The sequence below is a fragment of the Columba livia genome, chromosome 3 (assembly GCF_036013475.1).
Source record: "Columba livia isolate bColLiv1 breed racing homer chromosome 3, bColLiv1.pat.W.v2, whole genome shotgun sequence".
In the NCBI taxonomy this organism is placed as follows: Eukaryota; Metazoa; Chordata; class Aves; order Columbiformes; family Columbidae; genus Columba; species Columba livia.
The window spans coordinates 104,928,097-104,944,806 of NC_088604.1; the positions used below are offsets into that span (position 1 = coordinate 104,928,097).

Here is a 16,710-nt window from a genome sequence, read left to right on the forward strand (position 1 = left end):
GTCCCCTACCTTCCAGCACCCAGCGCTCTGCTCTGATACCGACCAGTTCCATAACTTTGGCTCAGACTCTGAGGAAACCAAAGTTGTGAGAAAAAGCTGACAAAAGTCTGCAACTTTCCTTCTTTTCCTCGCAGGACTCTACAACCTGAGGTAGGAATGTTAAGATGGGGGTGATTCAAGGATTCAATGTGGAAACATCATGGAAAAACACCAATGTGGAAAGGTTGATGCCCGAACACAGTGACAATAAGGAAGCAGAACTTCACCTGACTCTCGCGTGTTATAGTGGACTTAACTGGTTCTCAACTTTGCATATTATTAACTGCAGTTTTTAGAAGGCTGAACAATTCATTCCAGAATATCTGGAAGAATGTATTTTTCTGTACTTTTCTGTCTAGGTAGCTCGCTGGACATCAGGGGGCACTGTTTCACCACAACGAATTTAAACAATGTGGCATTTGTCTAGTACATTGGATTTAATGTTGTACTTCTTAATCCTTCCTATAGGTGGACATTAAATCAATTTAGCTACTCCTCATCTTTATTTGTTATCACACTTTGAGGGTATTTATATATAGATATATATATAGATAGATATATATAAGACCTGGGATTGTTACAAAATCTTATTTTTGAAAAAAAAAATGCACTGTAATATAATTACATGAGATATATAGTTACATAGGTACCCAGTAGCTAGGTCCAGAAAGGCAGGTGCAGAGCACTTTGCTTCCTCTAAAAGAAAGAGAAAAGCTTAAAAAGTTTAGTGATTGGGTTGCTTACAGATAGATTAGGAAGCGTCACTGAATAAAACACAGAGCTAGTATTTTAATAAATTGTGTTTAGGATATACATACGTTTTAAAATCTATAATATTTATGAGGTAGAAAAGCCAATGCCTTTGGCTTCTGCTATCCTTTCCAGTGAATTTTTTGTTGTTTAAGAAAAATAAAATACCACACGAAGAACACCTGGTATTTCTTTCCAAACAAAGTCACGAAGAAGAGCCATTAGTTCTTTTGAATACAGATCATTGTTCAAAATAAAATATATTTCTCAATTATAGACTTTTCCTACTTATTGCAGAGTCTGAGGGGAAAAAAAGTCTCCCCTGCAGAGACACCTCCTGACCTTGTTGGGGGAACCCAGCCTCCCAATCAACCATGTTCATATGCACAGGGGATGGAAGCTCCTTCCCTAAAAACCATACCGAAACTGAAGCATTCATCTAAACAGCAAACTTTGGACACATGGTTAACCCTCTTAGAATAAAGGGTGTAGCAAGTCACACGAGTTTCAGTGAATTAAAAAGGAACAGATAAATCACCTGAACCCATATCTATCACAAGAAACCTGTGTTTTATGTGGTAAGAGAGAGTAAGGATTTAGATGAGATGTGTGAAACAAATCATTATGACATCATGGTGTCTGGGCCAGGACTAAGCATAACAAAGGGAAGGTGCCTCACCTGTTTGCTGCTTGAGGCAGTGGGTAGGGATACTGGGAGGGTGCCCTACAGCTAAATCCTTGCTTTTGAAAAATGTTACAGGATGATTAGAACTACAAATGGTCCGGTGCCACTTAAGTGTATGTCATTGATGGATGAATGGACAGGAAAATTGTTCTCAGCTTTGTTTACTTGAAAATAACTTCTAGGCACACAGCAGGGTTTTCTAATACAAAAATCCAAGAACAGCTGTAGTTATTCTCAGGTATTGAGAAATTCAGGAATTAAAATTAAAAAATCATTTGGAAATTCTGTCGTGAACAGGAAATGTACTGAATAGACTAATGCAGCCAGTGGTAAAAGAATGTGAAGGCTCCAGCAAACATGGTGCATGTTCAAACATGCTGCTCCTGCTCCTTCAAAACAGTCAAGGTCTCGGCAGCAGCAAATCTTCACAAAGTACTGGGGACATAAGTTTGAACTTGCTGTTAATTTCTACTGTAAATAGACTGATGTATCCTGTATGAACTAATTCAAAGCAGACAGTGGAAGCCTTTAAGATTTATTTTTAATGATTGACACTTTTGTGCTGGTTGTAAATGAGCAAGTCTGATGAGGAGCAGCTGAGGGAACTGGGGCTGTTCAGCCTGGAGAAAAGGAGGCTGAGGGGAGACCTTATCGCTGTCTGCAACTACCTGAAAGGAGGTTGTAGCATGGAGGGGGTTGGGCTGTTTTCCCAAGAAGCAAGAGATAGGACAAGAGGAAATGGCCTCAAGTTGCACCAGGAAAGGTTTAGATTAGAAATTAGGAAAAATGTCTCTACAGAAAGGGTTGTGAAGCACTGGAACAGGATGCCCAGGGAAATGGTGAAGTCACCATCCCTGGAAGTGTTTAAAAGATGCATAGATGAGGTTCTTAGGCACATGGTTTAGTGACAGATTTAGCTTATGGTTGGACTCTGTGATCTGGAGGGTCTCTTTCAACCAAAATTATTCTATGATTCTATGAAATAGTCTTACGTGAAGAGTTCCAATTACTTCATCAAAATAAATACATGAGATGGACTACATTAGGTGTTCACCATCATGTCACAAAATGGCAAGTGATGAATGATGTATTTCTCAACATCAGTAACTCAAAACTGAGTGCATATTTTATGCTAAAGGAAAAGATGATGAACTGTGCAGTACCCCTTTAAGTGTTTTTTCAACCTTCTAAAGTCACCCACCATATTCTAATTTTTTAAAGCCACTGGAGACTGTATTTTGCATTTAATAACCATGGTTATTTGTTGCCCAGTTGTGCCTGTGCTGTTTCTTCATACTGCATTGTGCAACGAGGACTAATATACCAGGCTCCTCTCTACCACCAGGATTCTGGAGCCATTTGTTCCAGCTGCCAGGAGCACCAAGATCCCAAGGTACAGCGCCTGCGTGGAGGGACGGCATTGCCCACAGTCGCACTGAGAAATGCCAGTTCCTGAGCTTGTATTTTTCTCCTCTTTCCTCTCAGAATAATACTGGCAAACTATAGATTTCAAAAATCTTCATGATGACAATGTAGCTGAACCAATAAAACCAATAAAAGAATTTTACTTAAAAAAATCTAAAATTACATTATCTAAAAATATTTTATTTACAGCTAGTGAATAACACAAAGGCATAGTCTCACTGATGTAATATATATGTGCATATTAGTACACAAAGCCATGAAAGATCTAAGCAACTTACTATGTAGGAAATATATCTGTTTATCTAGGGAAATCAAAAGTAGAAAAATTTGCTGCTTTCAAAATAATGTCCTAAATTTTCTTCCTGAAGGTGAGTGCAGCATTTTTTAAAACAAAAGCTGTTTCAGTGGATGAAGAATAGGTGAGAACCTTCAAACTCTTAGCTAGCTGCCTTGTGATTCTGTAACTGGGCAAAATGTGTAAATTACATCAAATCTTTCTCATTCCATTTTCCCATTTTGAAGTTTAGTTTTATCTCTCAGTCTACTGGTGACATAATTCAGATCACAAACTCTTTCAAACACAGGGTATCTATGTATTCTCTGTTTTTTACACTGCAGAACACAATTGAATATTTGTCCATGACCACAGCCCATATAATATGAAACAATAGTAGTAATTAAGACAGAACAATTTCTCTGTTGTCAAGAGCCTTATTTTCATGGCATGGCATTCAGAAGACTCACCCCATGAAAGGATTAATCAAGAGTAATGTAGCTATAATTTCTCAACTAAGGGAAGGTTATTTTCACATGCAAATAGTTTGGCTCCAGTCCCCTCATACTGCTAAGAAAGGAACAGCATCAAGTTCAGCAGTGGGAACGCAGAACTTCAAGGACAGCCCTCTGGAGACTGAAAACAGACCAGTTAAAATGTGAGCTGGAAGGAGTCTGGAATAATTTTGTTCATTCCTATCCAATGGTCCAGGCTTCAACAGTTAAATTAGAGTTGCCACAGTTTGTTAAACATTGAGCACCCCTCCCAAGAAGCAATGGGCTCTATAATTACTCCAAAGCAGGTCAAAAAGCTTTCTTCTTCCTCTGAGTTCAGTTGTAAAAGTTCTCTCACTCAGCAGTTGAAGCAATAAAATGAGTAGTATAAGGGCTGTAAATTAAAGTGCAAAGAGAAATAGATGAACTTTGGTAACAGCTATTGCTAACTGAAAAAAAAAGGGAAACTCATGACCTCGGAAAGTAGTCACAACACAGAAGCAATTTATTTCAGTGGGGGAAAAAAAACATCCTGTGAGCTATGGAACACCCAGATCTCTCAACCCCGCTCTCTGCTCTGCATTGTGTTACACTAAATGGTATCTGTAGGATGAGCTTTTCCTGCTCAGCTCATGGGTGTATGTATTCACCTTTGCTTGGGGTATGACTACACACACAAGACAGCGTGAGGCAAGAGAGGGTGGGGATTTACAGCCTGTGATGTGAGCTGCTCCATGGAAACAGCCTGTGTGCGTGCACTAACCCTGTTTTCCTTGAGGAACAGACATCCTCTGCCGACTGCTGGCTACAGCTGTGTCCATAGGTTGTTTCTGTGGGTTACCTGCCATACTGTAAATCCACACCCTAGCGAGTCTTGCAGCGACCTGTGCGTACAGACAAGTCCAACACAAGCAGATTTAATGACAAGACACCTTCGGGTATGGAGAAAAGTACTTAATGTGCTTTCTGATAACACTGTACTGAGAGACAGGACAACCCTCTGTCTGTATAACCATCCACTTCTGCCTACAGTGCAGAGATGTTGTCCTGTGATAAAACATGTTAAAAACTATTTTGGACTCTCAACCAGTTTTTAACAAGCTTTTTTGACATAGTTCCATCTGTATCTTCTTTCACAAAGAATGGCTAAAAGGGCAATAGTATCTTAGATGCCAGAATTGAAACAATTTTAGTGTAAATGGAGCTGCTCTTCCTACAGTTTGCAATCCTGTGTTCTCCTCTGAGCCCTTTCTAAACCCTACTAAACCAGTGAATGTTTGAATAGATTTGCCTGTCTGCTACAAAGTCATCTGGATGAAGAGTTATTAAGTTTTTTACATTCAATGCTGAGCATTTTAAGCAGCTTTGAATGCTGAGAACAGATGTTCTAACAAATGCTGTCATTATAAGAACCACGGAACTCTATTTTCAGGTAAGACGAGGCAAGGATGACAAGCCTGTGACTGACCCCACCTACTGGAGTTAAGACTCAGCCCTGGCAGAGAGGTGAAGATGCCACAACATATCAGACAGGTTGGTTTCTATAATCCTCAAAGACGCAAATAGAACATACATTAATCACATGAGCATTTCTCTCCTGTGGCTACACCCTGTCTACTTTTACAAACCTCCAAACCAACAGCCCTTTTCCTCTTAGTAGGTACTCTTACTTTCAAAGGTCTCCATCCTGACAAAGTACCAAGCAGTGGGCTTCTGAAGTTGAGGACAGCTTTATGAGCATTGCCACTGGCTCTGAACTAACTTCTGTCTCCAGTGTGTGTGATAATTTCGGCAAAGAAAACAAACAGGTCTATTAGGTGGTTTTATTCAAAGGGAAAAAAAAAAAAAAAAAGGCATAATCTAGAAAGATGCCAAAATAAGCAAGACACATAAACTAGTGTTTTGTTTCGGTTTTACAGTGATCAGATGAGATGTAGTCAGACACTCAGTCTAGCAAAGACACGTGACTGCTCATTTATTTTCTTTTTGGCTCTATATTTGACCAGCTCTGTATGGCCAAAACATTTAAGTTCTCTGTGACTCCAAATATTCTCATTCTTGAAATCAGTATAGCAACACTTACCTGTTACATGGTGGTTTTCAAACATGCAGGAAAAATAAAATAAGCAGAAGTACCAGTTTTATTACACTTCTTTGAGCAGCAGCGGCGTGTTTGTGAAGGCATGGCACCTTCAGAAACACACCATGGATGAGATGCTGTATACAATTTCCCAGTATTGTCCTCTTCCTGCAGTCCTTTCAGCACTTCATTCTATGCAGCTGCTGCAGTCTGAAGAAAAAAAAAAAAAAAGTTGACCACAAACATTCTAAAACTGCCCTAATAAAAATTTCCTGAGCAAGTCTGTAATATAGATAATGTATATAGCAACATCTACCATCCAAAACAACTCATTGGCACTTTTGAGTTTCTGGTTGTTTATAACTTTGTCAGCCTTAACCAGGTAAAAGTTATCGTGAATTTTCAAAAGTCATTAATTTTGTTGGGAAAACACTAGCAAGACTATGTTTTGCAATTTGGTATAATACATGGCCTATTTTCTAGGGACGAGACTTTGCTTATCGTCAGAAGGGTACACCCAAAACCGATCAGGTCTGCAGCCTCTGAAGAATCTCAGAGTGAGATTGCAAAACACTCCAGTGGCACTGATCATGCTCCCTCCACTCATCTCTCCGATCTGCTGACCACGGAGCCTGTCACAGCCGCACCTTGCATCGTTTCCTGATACTTCAGGAGTGACTCACACACATCCTTGCAACTTTCCCTGAAAGCAGATTTTGTCCCTCCTTTGTGCCTGGGGAGTATCACAGAGCCCACTTACCTAATTTATAGAGAAGACCTGGAAATGACCTCATAAAGACCTAGGCCAGATCCCAGTATCGCACCAGTTCTTACTGACTTCAGAAAGAGCTGGATTTGTCTCCTCGGATCTGATTCACCGTTCACTGAAGTCAACATAATATCTCCCACTGATGCCCTTGCATACTGTAGTGAACTGAATTTTATTCTCCCAACAAATCTGGAGCAGACGTAAATTACAGAGCAAAAGTTGAAAAACACACGAGTTTTACAAACGCAAGTTTACATATTCTCTAGGGCCTGGTGATCAAAACATTTTTTCATTTTGCTATATGATAGAGCCAGTAGTGTGTTCATAGCATTTAAATTATAATTTGTCTGAGTTGTAATTATGCTTTAGTAAGTGTAAACCACAACTAGCCTACACTGCACTGCCTAATCAGTGTTCAGCTATTTGATAAGAGAAGGTATCTCCAACCGTTGATAAAATTGTCCTGTTTATAACCAATAAGCAAGGCCTTACCTTTAGAGCCATAAGCTGAGGCAAGTTAATATAGAATAGCCATTGAATGAGGTCACGTATTCCAGCACAAAGTATTATGTATCGCCACAAAAGGTACAAAAAAGACACTGCCTGCCAGCCCCCTAGACACCAAGGTATCTGTGTAATGAAGCTTCTGTGATACTTGGTCCCTTTCATCTTTTTAATCACATGCTTGCCCCACTGGCTTTGACTCTATGAAGAAGCTTCCGTCAAAATAACCTGGAAAGAGGGCAAGATTACTGCTGTTGTGAACGGTCCCCCATTTCCATTGCTTTGCTGGAAAATTACATCATGTAGGGCAACTCTCTGCTTCTAAAATACTGAACAATGTTTAAGAAATGATTTCCTTAGATTTGAAAATCTGGGGAATTTATAGATGAGTTCTTTATTAGTTCCTGCAAATTGGAACCAAATTAAATGCTATACTACAAAAAGCAATGTGATGCACTTATCTTTGCACCACAGTTATGGTACGGCTTTCTCTAAGTGATAACTAACAGTTCACAGAAAACATAACATGTCACAGTAAAAACCCAAAACACGCTGTAACAGACTTGTGTCCGCACAGATACTCTAACACCACTCAACCCTTAGACACTAAAGGTTATGGGTCTTTTTTGGATACTGACAACAAAGACCCATCTGGTATTTGGAGGTGGCTGAAGCAGCAGTGCTACTTCCAGCAATAACCACTGTGAGGTTTCAAGACTGCAGACTAAGGCTTGGATCTTTAACACTAGGCTAGAGGTTTACATACACAGAACAAGGAAGAGTAGCATGTACCCAGCCTGTTATCTTCTTCTGCATTTACATATAGGTTTTTCTAAAAAAACAAAAGTATATAATAAAATTTACTGTTCCTTATTATCAAGGCTTATGTAGTTCAGCTTGGTGATTTGATAACAACAGGGTAACCCTTCTCACCTTGAACAAACCAGTACATTTACATAGGAAATGAGCTTTACAATTAGGTGGGCATATCTGAGCCCATTGATCCTGCCCATCCATCTTCTAAGGAAGGCCATCATTTGACAGTGGCAATGCGACAAGTTCACACCTGAGACTTAAAAGTCCTCTCAAGTTTTCACATTGCTAAGATCACGCTCTCAAGTCTTTGACAAGTGTATCAGAAGAGTATTAACAAGCCACACAAAACCGCAAGAGCAATCAAGATAAATGCTGCAAACCCTAACTCGGGCTGTACCAGGAGCAGTCACTGACCAAAGAACAGTCAGTTAACTTGGACCCATCTGATTTCAGTAGAGCACCTGTAGACAGAGTAAATACAAAGCCAAGGATACAACACAAACACAGCTGCACACAGAGACAAAACCACAAAGACAGCTAACCTGCATTTGCATTTCAGAACACGCAAAAGTTTTAAAGAGTTTCATTAACTGAGGTCTGCATATACAAAGGCAGCAACATGTTTTTATTGTACAGTGATGTAAACACTGATAAGAGGAAGTTTCAAGTCTTTGGAAACTCCGCTGATTTCTCATAAATGCAGGAATGGCCTTAGAGGGATGTCATTTTGGTTTTCTCCTCTACTAAAATAACTTGTTTTTCTAGGACACTAATATATCTTTCAGAAAGATCTATGCATGTTTTTTTAACTGAATTAATAAACTCAGAAAATGCTTCGGAACACATTTTCAGTGTACCATGCCCATCTTTCGTCTTCCATCTTGGCACCGCTTTTACACTTTGGAAAGCCATTTTAGAACGTGCAGCAGGCTTTCCTGCGTTTCCTCCTCGGCAGCCGCGCAGGGCTCGGGCACCACCTGCCCTTGTGCGGGGTCCCACGGAGCAGCTGCTGCGCTGAGACAAAGCCCCGCACACCACGCTTTCCGAACAAGGAGGCGCGGATACCGCAGCTCTTCGGAGCGGTCCTCCGGTGGGGTGATGCAGCGTGTACTTTAGAAAACAACAGAAAGATCCAAAGGGAATAATTTATTCTGTATAGATAGGCGTTCTGGTTTTCCTTACGTTAACCTGATGGATTATCCGGATTTATTTTAAACGTTAAGTCCTTACGGTGTAGCTCATAGGGCACCACTGGATGGGAAAAAGCTAACTATAAAGTGTTAATATTTATTACCGGTTTGCAGCTTGCTGGGTCATTGATCTGTAACCCCATGTCCCTAGAGAGAAGAGAAAACAGAAAACACCCCCAGGGTTTCTCCTGCGGGAAAGCAGGCGCAGGACGCAGCAGTTACAATGCCAGAGCAGGGAGCTCGGGGCCGGCCCCCGGGGCGGCCTTCCCGCGGCCCGGCCCTCTGAAAGTCACCAGCGGGAGCAGGAAACCCCGAGCCCGCAGCAGAGGCGACTTTGCTCCCTCACCCCCCGTGTCGCCGAGCAGCGCGGCCTCCCCGCCCCGCAGAGCAAACACGCCCGGGAGCTTCCCCTCATGACTAACAGTTTCTTCTCGACGGCGGGGGCACCCGCCCCCGGGCCCCCAAGCGACGACGCCCCCTCCTCCTCCCTCCGGCGCGGGCGGGGCAGTTTCACAGCCCCTTTCCCGGGACCGACCGCACCTCACGGCACCGCTCACCTCCGCCCACCCCCGGCCGCTGCCCCCCTCCCCAGCCCTGCGGAAGAGACTATATTTGGGCCGGGACGGGAGCGAGGACCCGCCCTGCCCCAGCCAGTTTCGCCCAGGTACGGGGGGAGGGCACAGCGGGAGGAGGAGCCGCCGCCACCCCCTGCGCGTCGCAGGTGTAACCGGAGCCGGGAGGGCGCGGCGCAGCCACCACCACCTGCGGAACCTGTTGGGCAGCTCACACGGGCTCTGCCGCGCACACAACTCTCCGTCTCCTCTGCCCGCGCCTCTGAGGATTTTTCCCCGGTATCTCCGCGCCTCGCCGCCGGCCCGAGCCATGAAGCCGCTCTGCGGGGCTGCGCTCCTGTTGCTGCTTTGCGCCGCCGTCTGCGCTCAGGACAGCCGTAAGTGTCCGCACCCTCCGTTCGCCCCGCGGTACCCCACAGCCGGGCTCCCCCTCCCTGTGACCCTGTGCTGCCGCCCCTGTCGCCCCCCGTCGCCCGCAGAGCCGCCCCGGTGGGCGCCCCGCTTCGCGCAGCCCCGCAAAATGGCGCGCCCTCGGGGCCGGGGCCGCGGGCGGGCGGGGAGGAGCCGCCCTGCGGGCGGGAAGGTGAGGAGGGGGGCAGGGGCGCCTGGGCTCCGCGGCCCTTTGTCTCCGGCCGGAGGAGGTGAAAGCCCGTGGGTCGCGAAGGAAGTTCTCGTACTTCTGTAGGGAGGGGCGGGTGTTCACACTTGGCCGGCTCCGGCCGGTGAGGGGCGGCTTTGTCTCCTCCCCGCCCGGGGAGCAGCGGGTGGCGGTGTCCCGGGGCCCGGCTCCCTCCCCCGGAGCGCCGGCGCTCACGGGCTCACGGCCGCGCTTCTGTTGCAGAGTGCATCTGCGAGAAGAACAAGCGTGTCACCAACTGCCGGCTGGAAGGCGGTGTCTGCAGGTGCGACTCGATCGGCTCCCCCGGCGTGTCCGTGAACTGCCAGACTTGTGAGTAAAACACGCGTGTCGGCTGCGCTGGGCCCGGGTGTGCTCTCCGGGACAGGGGGTGAGGAGGAGTGCCAGCTAAACGCTGGGGAACGTGTGAAAATGACCAGTGAGTTCCCAGCATACAATGGTAGCACAGAAGGTGGGCTGCTTCCTGGCCTTCCAGATCATCTGGCGATGGAGCATAAGTGTTTAGGGTTTCTCCCCTGCGAATGTGTGCATGCCTACACTGCTGCAGGCTCGCCCATCCATTCAGTCTATAATAGGAAGGGTTTGTCAAATATTAATTTTTAGCTTCCTTCTGGATGCATACCGTGACTTTTCCTGCAGATCTAGAGATGAAAGAGCCTTGTCTCAGGACCTTATTCTTGGTTCAGGGTCAGCTCACTAAGGACCCATAGGCTGGACAAAATAGAGGGTGGCTGGACTTCTATGCGTTTGCCCTCAGAGGCTGATGCACCCCAGTTGGGTTGGCTTTCTGCACCACCTACATGCTAGACACCCGTTCTTCCTCATAGTGGCTAGTTGCTTCTGAGGTAGTCTTGTGTTTTTACAGACTAAGAGCTTTGTTTTCAACGTGCTGAATAACGTGACTTTTTGGTTAATTTCAGTGACTTCAAAATGCCTGTTGATGAAAGCAGAAATGATGGGCTCAAAATCAGGCCGTCGTGAGAAACCAAAAGATGCGTTTGAAGATACTGATGGCCTTTATGATCCTGAGTGCGAAAATACTGGTGTCTTCAAGGCGAAGCAGTGCAATGGAACCACCTGCTGGTGTGTGAATACCGCTGGTGTTAGGAGAACTGACAAACAAGATGCAGACTTGAAGTGCAGTCAATTAGTCAGAACAATGTAAGTCTTTCAACAGGGTGTGCTGTGACGCGAAAGCGTTCCTATATTAGGTTCTGTGTTTTAGAGGATTTATACGTGTGAATGATGCGTTGAGGGTGGATGAGGATGGAGCAATAAGTGCTTGTTTACTGCCTTTTTTTTTCTTCAGTAACAAGGAGACATTGAAGGGTTTTGGAAGGTGTTTTTGTTGTTGTGGTTTGTTTTTTGGTGGTATTTTGTGGGGGGGGTTTTGTTGGTTCGTTGTGGTTTTTGTTTTGGGGTTTCATTTGTTTTGTGTGGCGGTTTGTGTGTGTTTGTTTAATCTCACTGCTCTGTTTTGTTTTTCCCTGTGGTTACATTTTTAGTATGCATTGTTATATGTACTTGATTTAAGAATATTCATTGTACTTGTCTATTACTTCAGGTGGATCATAATTGAAATGAAACATGCTGAGAGCAACACCCCTCTGAATGCTGAATCTTTAAAGAGGTAAGTGATTATGATAATGGGATGTCATGGCAATGTCTGTATGCTGTACTAGGCATCTAGTGTACTTCAGCAAACAGCAAAGCATTTAAAAGCATTGTCAAACCTGTTAACTCATTTTAGAAGTGACCTACAGATCCTTCATAGAATTGCTTTAATTTTTATTTGAAGTAAATTAACTGCTATTGAGATTTACTTCTGTCTAAAATTAAATGCCACTTTTTTAAAACCAAGTTAATATACTGAAGGAAATGGAAGGCAATAAGGTGAAACTGCCCAGAAAGTAAACTTGGAGATGGAAGAGGGACTGCATAGAAGTAACAGGAGAAAAACAAGTTTTGCTTTTTTTTTTTTTTGGCTAAAATAAAACCTTACTTTTCTCTGTCAGAAGTCACACAGCAAGGAAAACATGCTTGTCACTATTAGATTCCCACACACTCACTGGTGGAAAAGCTGCTGCTTTCTAACTCCTTTTCCAAACTCTGAAAACTGCTCAGACTCTTCTTTAACACTGCAGTAACGTATGTTAGGGATGAACAGAGCTCTAGTGTAACTTAATAATGAGAGGGTACTGGGTTTGGTCGGTATGGTGCTGTGTTTTAGATGGGTGACCAAAACAGTGTTGATGAGTCACCAATGTTCTATCTGTTGCTGAGCACTGTTTACAGTTCAGAGGCCTTCTCAGTGTCTCACCCACTGAGTAGGTTGGGGGTGGGCAAGAAGTTGGAAGGGGGCACAACAGACCCGAACTAACTAAAGAGATGTCCCATACTGTTATATGCAGCAATAAAACGGAGCGGGGGGGAGATGTTTTTCCCAGGTTCCCATTGCTCAGAGATTGGCTGGGCACTGATCTGCTAATGGTGACTGATTGCTTTTGCATCACTTGGGATTATTTTTTTTAATTCCCCAACCCTTTCACTTACTAGACTGTCTTTATCTTGACCTATGAGGGTGATTGTTTTTTATTTTTCTTGCTTTTGCCCTTCTGGTTCTCTTCCCAATCCTGCTAGGGAGAAAAAGAGTGAGAATCTAGGTGGGGGTTTAGCTGCCAGCCGGGGTCAACTCACAACAGAGACTGCAGGGAAAAAAAAGAATCATAGTCTTCCCTGCCCCTGAAAATAGACTTGTAAAATAGTACTATTGTAACAGTTATGGCTTTAATATCTTTGCAGATTCTTCAAGGAAACAATTTCTAAGCGTTACATGCTGGATGGACGCTATATAGGTGATGTTCTGGTAAGAGACACATTTTTTTAGTAACGTATTAGAATTTTATTTTCTTGTGAATAACTTTGAAAACTCTTGTTTGTCTAAGGCAGTAGAGCACGACTCTTATTATAAGCTCTCAAATTGGTCACCATTATTGAGCAGCTAGCAAGTAGCTGTATCTGAACTGAAATACTGAAAAATTACATGTTGCTCTCCTCATAGATGAATTTTTACTTTGCCTAAAAAAAAAAATGGAACTTGAATCGTATTGCAAACAGTTGGCTTGAGAACAAGTACCATAAACTTGATTCAGGATGGGAGTTCACAAGTTGGAACATAATATTTTGCTGTGTATTTCCTGGTTGAATTTAAATTAGCCACTTCTTAATTACATACTCTATTTTTTTTGCAGTATGAGAAACCTTACATTACAATTGATTTGAAGCAAAATTCCTCAGAGAAATCTTCTGGAGATGTGGATATAGCTGATGTGGCCTACTACTTTGAAAAGGATGTAAGTGTCTCATGGGTAAAGTCTGCCAAAAACTAGATGTGTATTTTGCATTCCAAAGTCTTAACTGGGTACTGGCTAAAGCAAGATGAATTATGGCAGTGCCTGGATGAATCGCTACTACAATGCGAACTAGCAAGTCTCTTTTTTTTTTTTTTCTATCCTCAGGTAAAAGGTGACTCTGTCTTTCATAATAACCAACTCAATGTCAGTATTGATAATGAAATGCTGACGTTTGAGAAGACAGCGGTTTACTATGTTGATGAAATACCACCGGAGTTTTCCATGAAGTCTCTGACTCCTGGCCTCATTGCTGTCATTGTAGTAGTAATAATAGCAATAGTTGCTGCAATTGTTGTTCTGGTAAGTTCTAACAAAGCAGAATGGGTAACAGTGTAATTTGGGAAATAACAACATACCAGGGTAATTGGACTCTGATAGTCTCCCCCTGTAAACTGGCTTATTTTTGAGACTTGGGAGGGTGGGAAAGAGGTGATGGACATACTACTACTGTCTCTGTTTCAGAGTATGGCTGAAGGGTATTATGTGGAAACTGAAAGTATTAGGAAAAACAAATTGAAGTGAAGAAAGTACCTGTCTTGCCTCCGCGTTTAAAGTAGTTGAGAGTGATAATCTCTCATGTACTTCGCTTTGTAAGAATGGGGAAGTGAAAGCTTTGAGTTTGGAGTTTTAAAATCACAACCAGGTAAAGTTACATGTAGGTCAAGACTTAAATAAAACTTCACAATTATTCTTTCCTCCTTTTACAGGTCCTTACAAGGCGGAGGAAAGGGAAGTACGTGAAAGCAGAGGTAATTAATTTATGATTGTATGTGTGGGGAGGATTTTTCCAGAACCCAGAAATTGCTAAGTTTGCTGTAGTTAGTCAGAAAGCTTGCTTTGGGTGCTTCCAATGTGTTCAAGGAGACGCAGTATTCAAATTCTGTAACTAGTTTTCATACAGTTTACCCTGTTTGCTCTGCCCTAGTTTCAAAGGAAACCGGTGACCTGCTGCATTTCCCCGGGGTGGGGGTGGTGCTGACAGCAAGTACTATTTTTACAAACCTATAGCAAGGGCTATACAGTCCACAGGAGATACTGATAGTCTTGCTCTGTCATGGAGACAGAAGGTTGCAGTTCCTATTGAAGAGCTACTTGTGAATGGAATAGTTGCAAATGCTACTGGAGCATGGTGCTTCACACCTAGTGTAGAGCCTTTTGTAAAGAAATCCAGAGGGTGTTGTAGGTAAATAGTAAAGTCTGCTCCCTGCACACACCCCAAAGAATGCTTGTGTGTGGTTTTAGATTTTTTTTTTAAGTTGAAGTGTTACAGTGGTCTTGGCATGTTTGGTTCTGTTTGTGTTACATCAAATCCCTTTACTCATGAAAATCTGGGCTGTTAAGTCCTATTGACTTCTGGTGGGTCTCATGTTGAGAAGTAATACAAATGATGATCTCCTTCTGCCTTCTCCTGTCCAGGTGAAGGAAATGAATGAAATGCATAGAGGACTGAATGCATAATTAAATCCAATCAAGACACAGCAAGATTCAAACAAGAGACAACAGAAACATTTGAGGCATGGATCTTAACTCTTATTTCTCCTGAATGGAAGGCAGTTGTGCTCACACTAATGATTGTTAAAACTCTTAACAGCCAAGACTGGTAACCATGCTATTACTTTTACTATTTGTTGAGAGTTGAATCTTAAATGCCCCATCGTACTGAAGTAGAACTTAACTATTGCTCCTTGAGATTTTATTTTTTTTTATGATGATGATGAAATGAGTTACCAACTGCTGTTACTAGAGTTCTGGAGCATACATACTTAAATAGTTATTTTACCCTCGTGGGAGTTTTATTGAAAATAGTGATTTTTGTAGACGTGTAACAAGGCTGTCTCCCATATAACTGAATATGATGTTTTTATTGCTGACTGTACATATTTTAAGTTACTGTAACTTTTTTTATGACTTGAATTAATAAAACTTTGAAACAGGCTTCTTGTTCTTCTATGTTCAAATGATGATTGGCTAAGTTACCATGCTTACAAGTTCAGCAGCATAGTATTTCCTTACAGCAAACAACCTTAGCACAGGTGAAAATACTCTAGAATTCCAATTACCAAAGTTTGTATTAGCCATCTAATATCTCAATAGGGTGACTTTTTTTTTCTTTAAGCTGTGAAAAGGATGCTTTATCCAATTTTCTGCTTTTAATGTGCAATGGGGGTAAAAATGATAAAATATGGATTGTTTGTAGATAAAACATGGATTGTTTGTACAAAAAATAAACATGTTCTGAATGTAGTGATTTCAGGAATGCACCGACTGCTCTTTCAGGTGCTATAATAATAAAATAAGCCTCTAATCTAGAACATCTCTGGTGTAGGGTTGGTGGGTGGGTGGATGTGGCATCAGATAGTGGAGCTGGGGAAGAGCTGTTACACCATTGCCATGGTTTGCACAGCTATTCATTAAAGTTGTTGCACACCTAGAATCTGTTTCTGCTGTGTTTAGTGTTACAGAGGCTGACCAGAATCGCAGAGGCTATCTGCCTCCCAGGGCTTTGATAAAAGAGCTTGCTTTGGCTGTCAGTAATCTGTAATGTATATTGGCTAGCAAGTAAACATGTATAGTCTGCCCAGCATATTTACAGGCATAAAGGAAATGCTGTAACTCCTGTTACCAAAGAAATAATGAACTGAAAAACAAATCCTGTTACTGATGTGGTGTTTGTTTTGACTCTCTCTCCCTAAAAAAGGAAAAGGAGGGTAAACTACTGAGAGGGTATTCTATATGCTGTGCTCAAAAGATGAAATATACCCCAATAGGGTGGTAGCTGATGTGTATGTGTTACTGTGTCAGATGTCAAAATGTGGACAATGCCTTCCCTTGGATCTTTTGACATCTGTTGCTCTCAACTTGGGTGTGTACACTGAGCTGCTGCAGCCCCCGGGCCTTACCTAACTTCTGTGTCTGCAGTATGTTTTGGGCGGCGGAGACATGCACACTGATGTGTTCTGTGAAGTTGCTGTACCTGATAAGCACAACAATCCTGAGGCAGGGAATTCACCAGAGTGCTTTGCAGCTTTTTCAGTGACAACTTCTGTAGGGTGGTCTCTCCT

At 42.7% G+C, this 16,710-nt stretch overlaps 1 protein-coding gene and 1 long non-coding RNA gene across 2 annotated transcripts; one reads left to right on the forward strand and one right to left on the reverse strand.

Annotated features, from left to right (window-relative positions):
• Nucleotides 1–4,151: 4,151 nt before the first annotated feature.
• LOC110363056 (uncharacterized) lies at nt 4,152–6,468 on the reverse strand. Its single transcript, XR_002420897.2, has 2 exons — nt 6,395–6,468; nt 4,152–5,957 (listed from the first exon to the last, which is right to left on the reverse strand). It is a non-coding gene; the product is annotated as an uncharacterized LOC110363056 (long non-coding RNA).
• A 3,065-nt stretch (nt 6,469–9,533) lies between these two features.
• EPCAM (epithelial cell adhesion molecule) lies at nt 9,534–15,583 on the forward strand. Its single transcript, XM_065058740.1, has 9 exons — nt 9,534–9,975; nt 10,440–10,547; nt 11,156–11,396; nt 11,800–11,865; nt 13,038–13,101; nt 13,487–13,588; nt 13,754–13,948; nt 14,356–14,397; nt 15,065–15,583. Exons 1-9 carry the CDS (start codon nt 9,909–9,911, stop codon nt 15,104–15,106), a joined length of 927 nt encoding a protein of 308 aa, XP_064914812.1. The 5' UTR covers nt 9,534–9,908; the 3' UTR covers nt 15,107–15,583.
• Nucleotides 15,584–16,710: the final 1,127 nt, after the last annotated feature.

Bases quoted from the DNA above. Each gene is read 5' to 3' on its own strand.
- EPCAM (XM_065058740.1), top strand. From the start codon at position 9,909: ATGAAGCCGCTCTGCGGGGCTGCGCTCCTGTTGCTGCTTTGCGCCGCC. The intron at 13,589-13,753 runs GTAAGTGTCTCA...TTCTATCCTCAG, and splicing joins CCTACTACTTTGAAAAGGAT to GTAAAAGGTGACTCTGTCTT. The intron at 13,949-14,355 runs GTAAGTTCTAAC...CTCCTTTTACAG, and splicing joins TTGCTGCAATTGTTGTTCTG to GTCCTTACAAGGCGGAGGAA.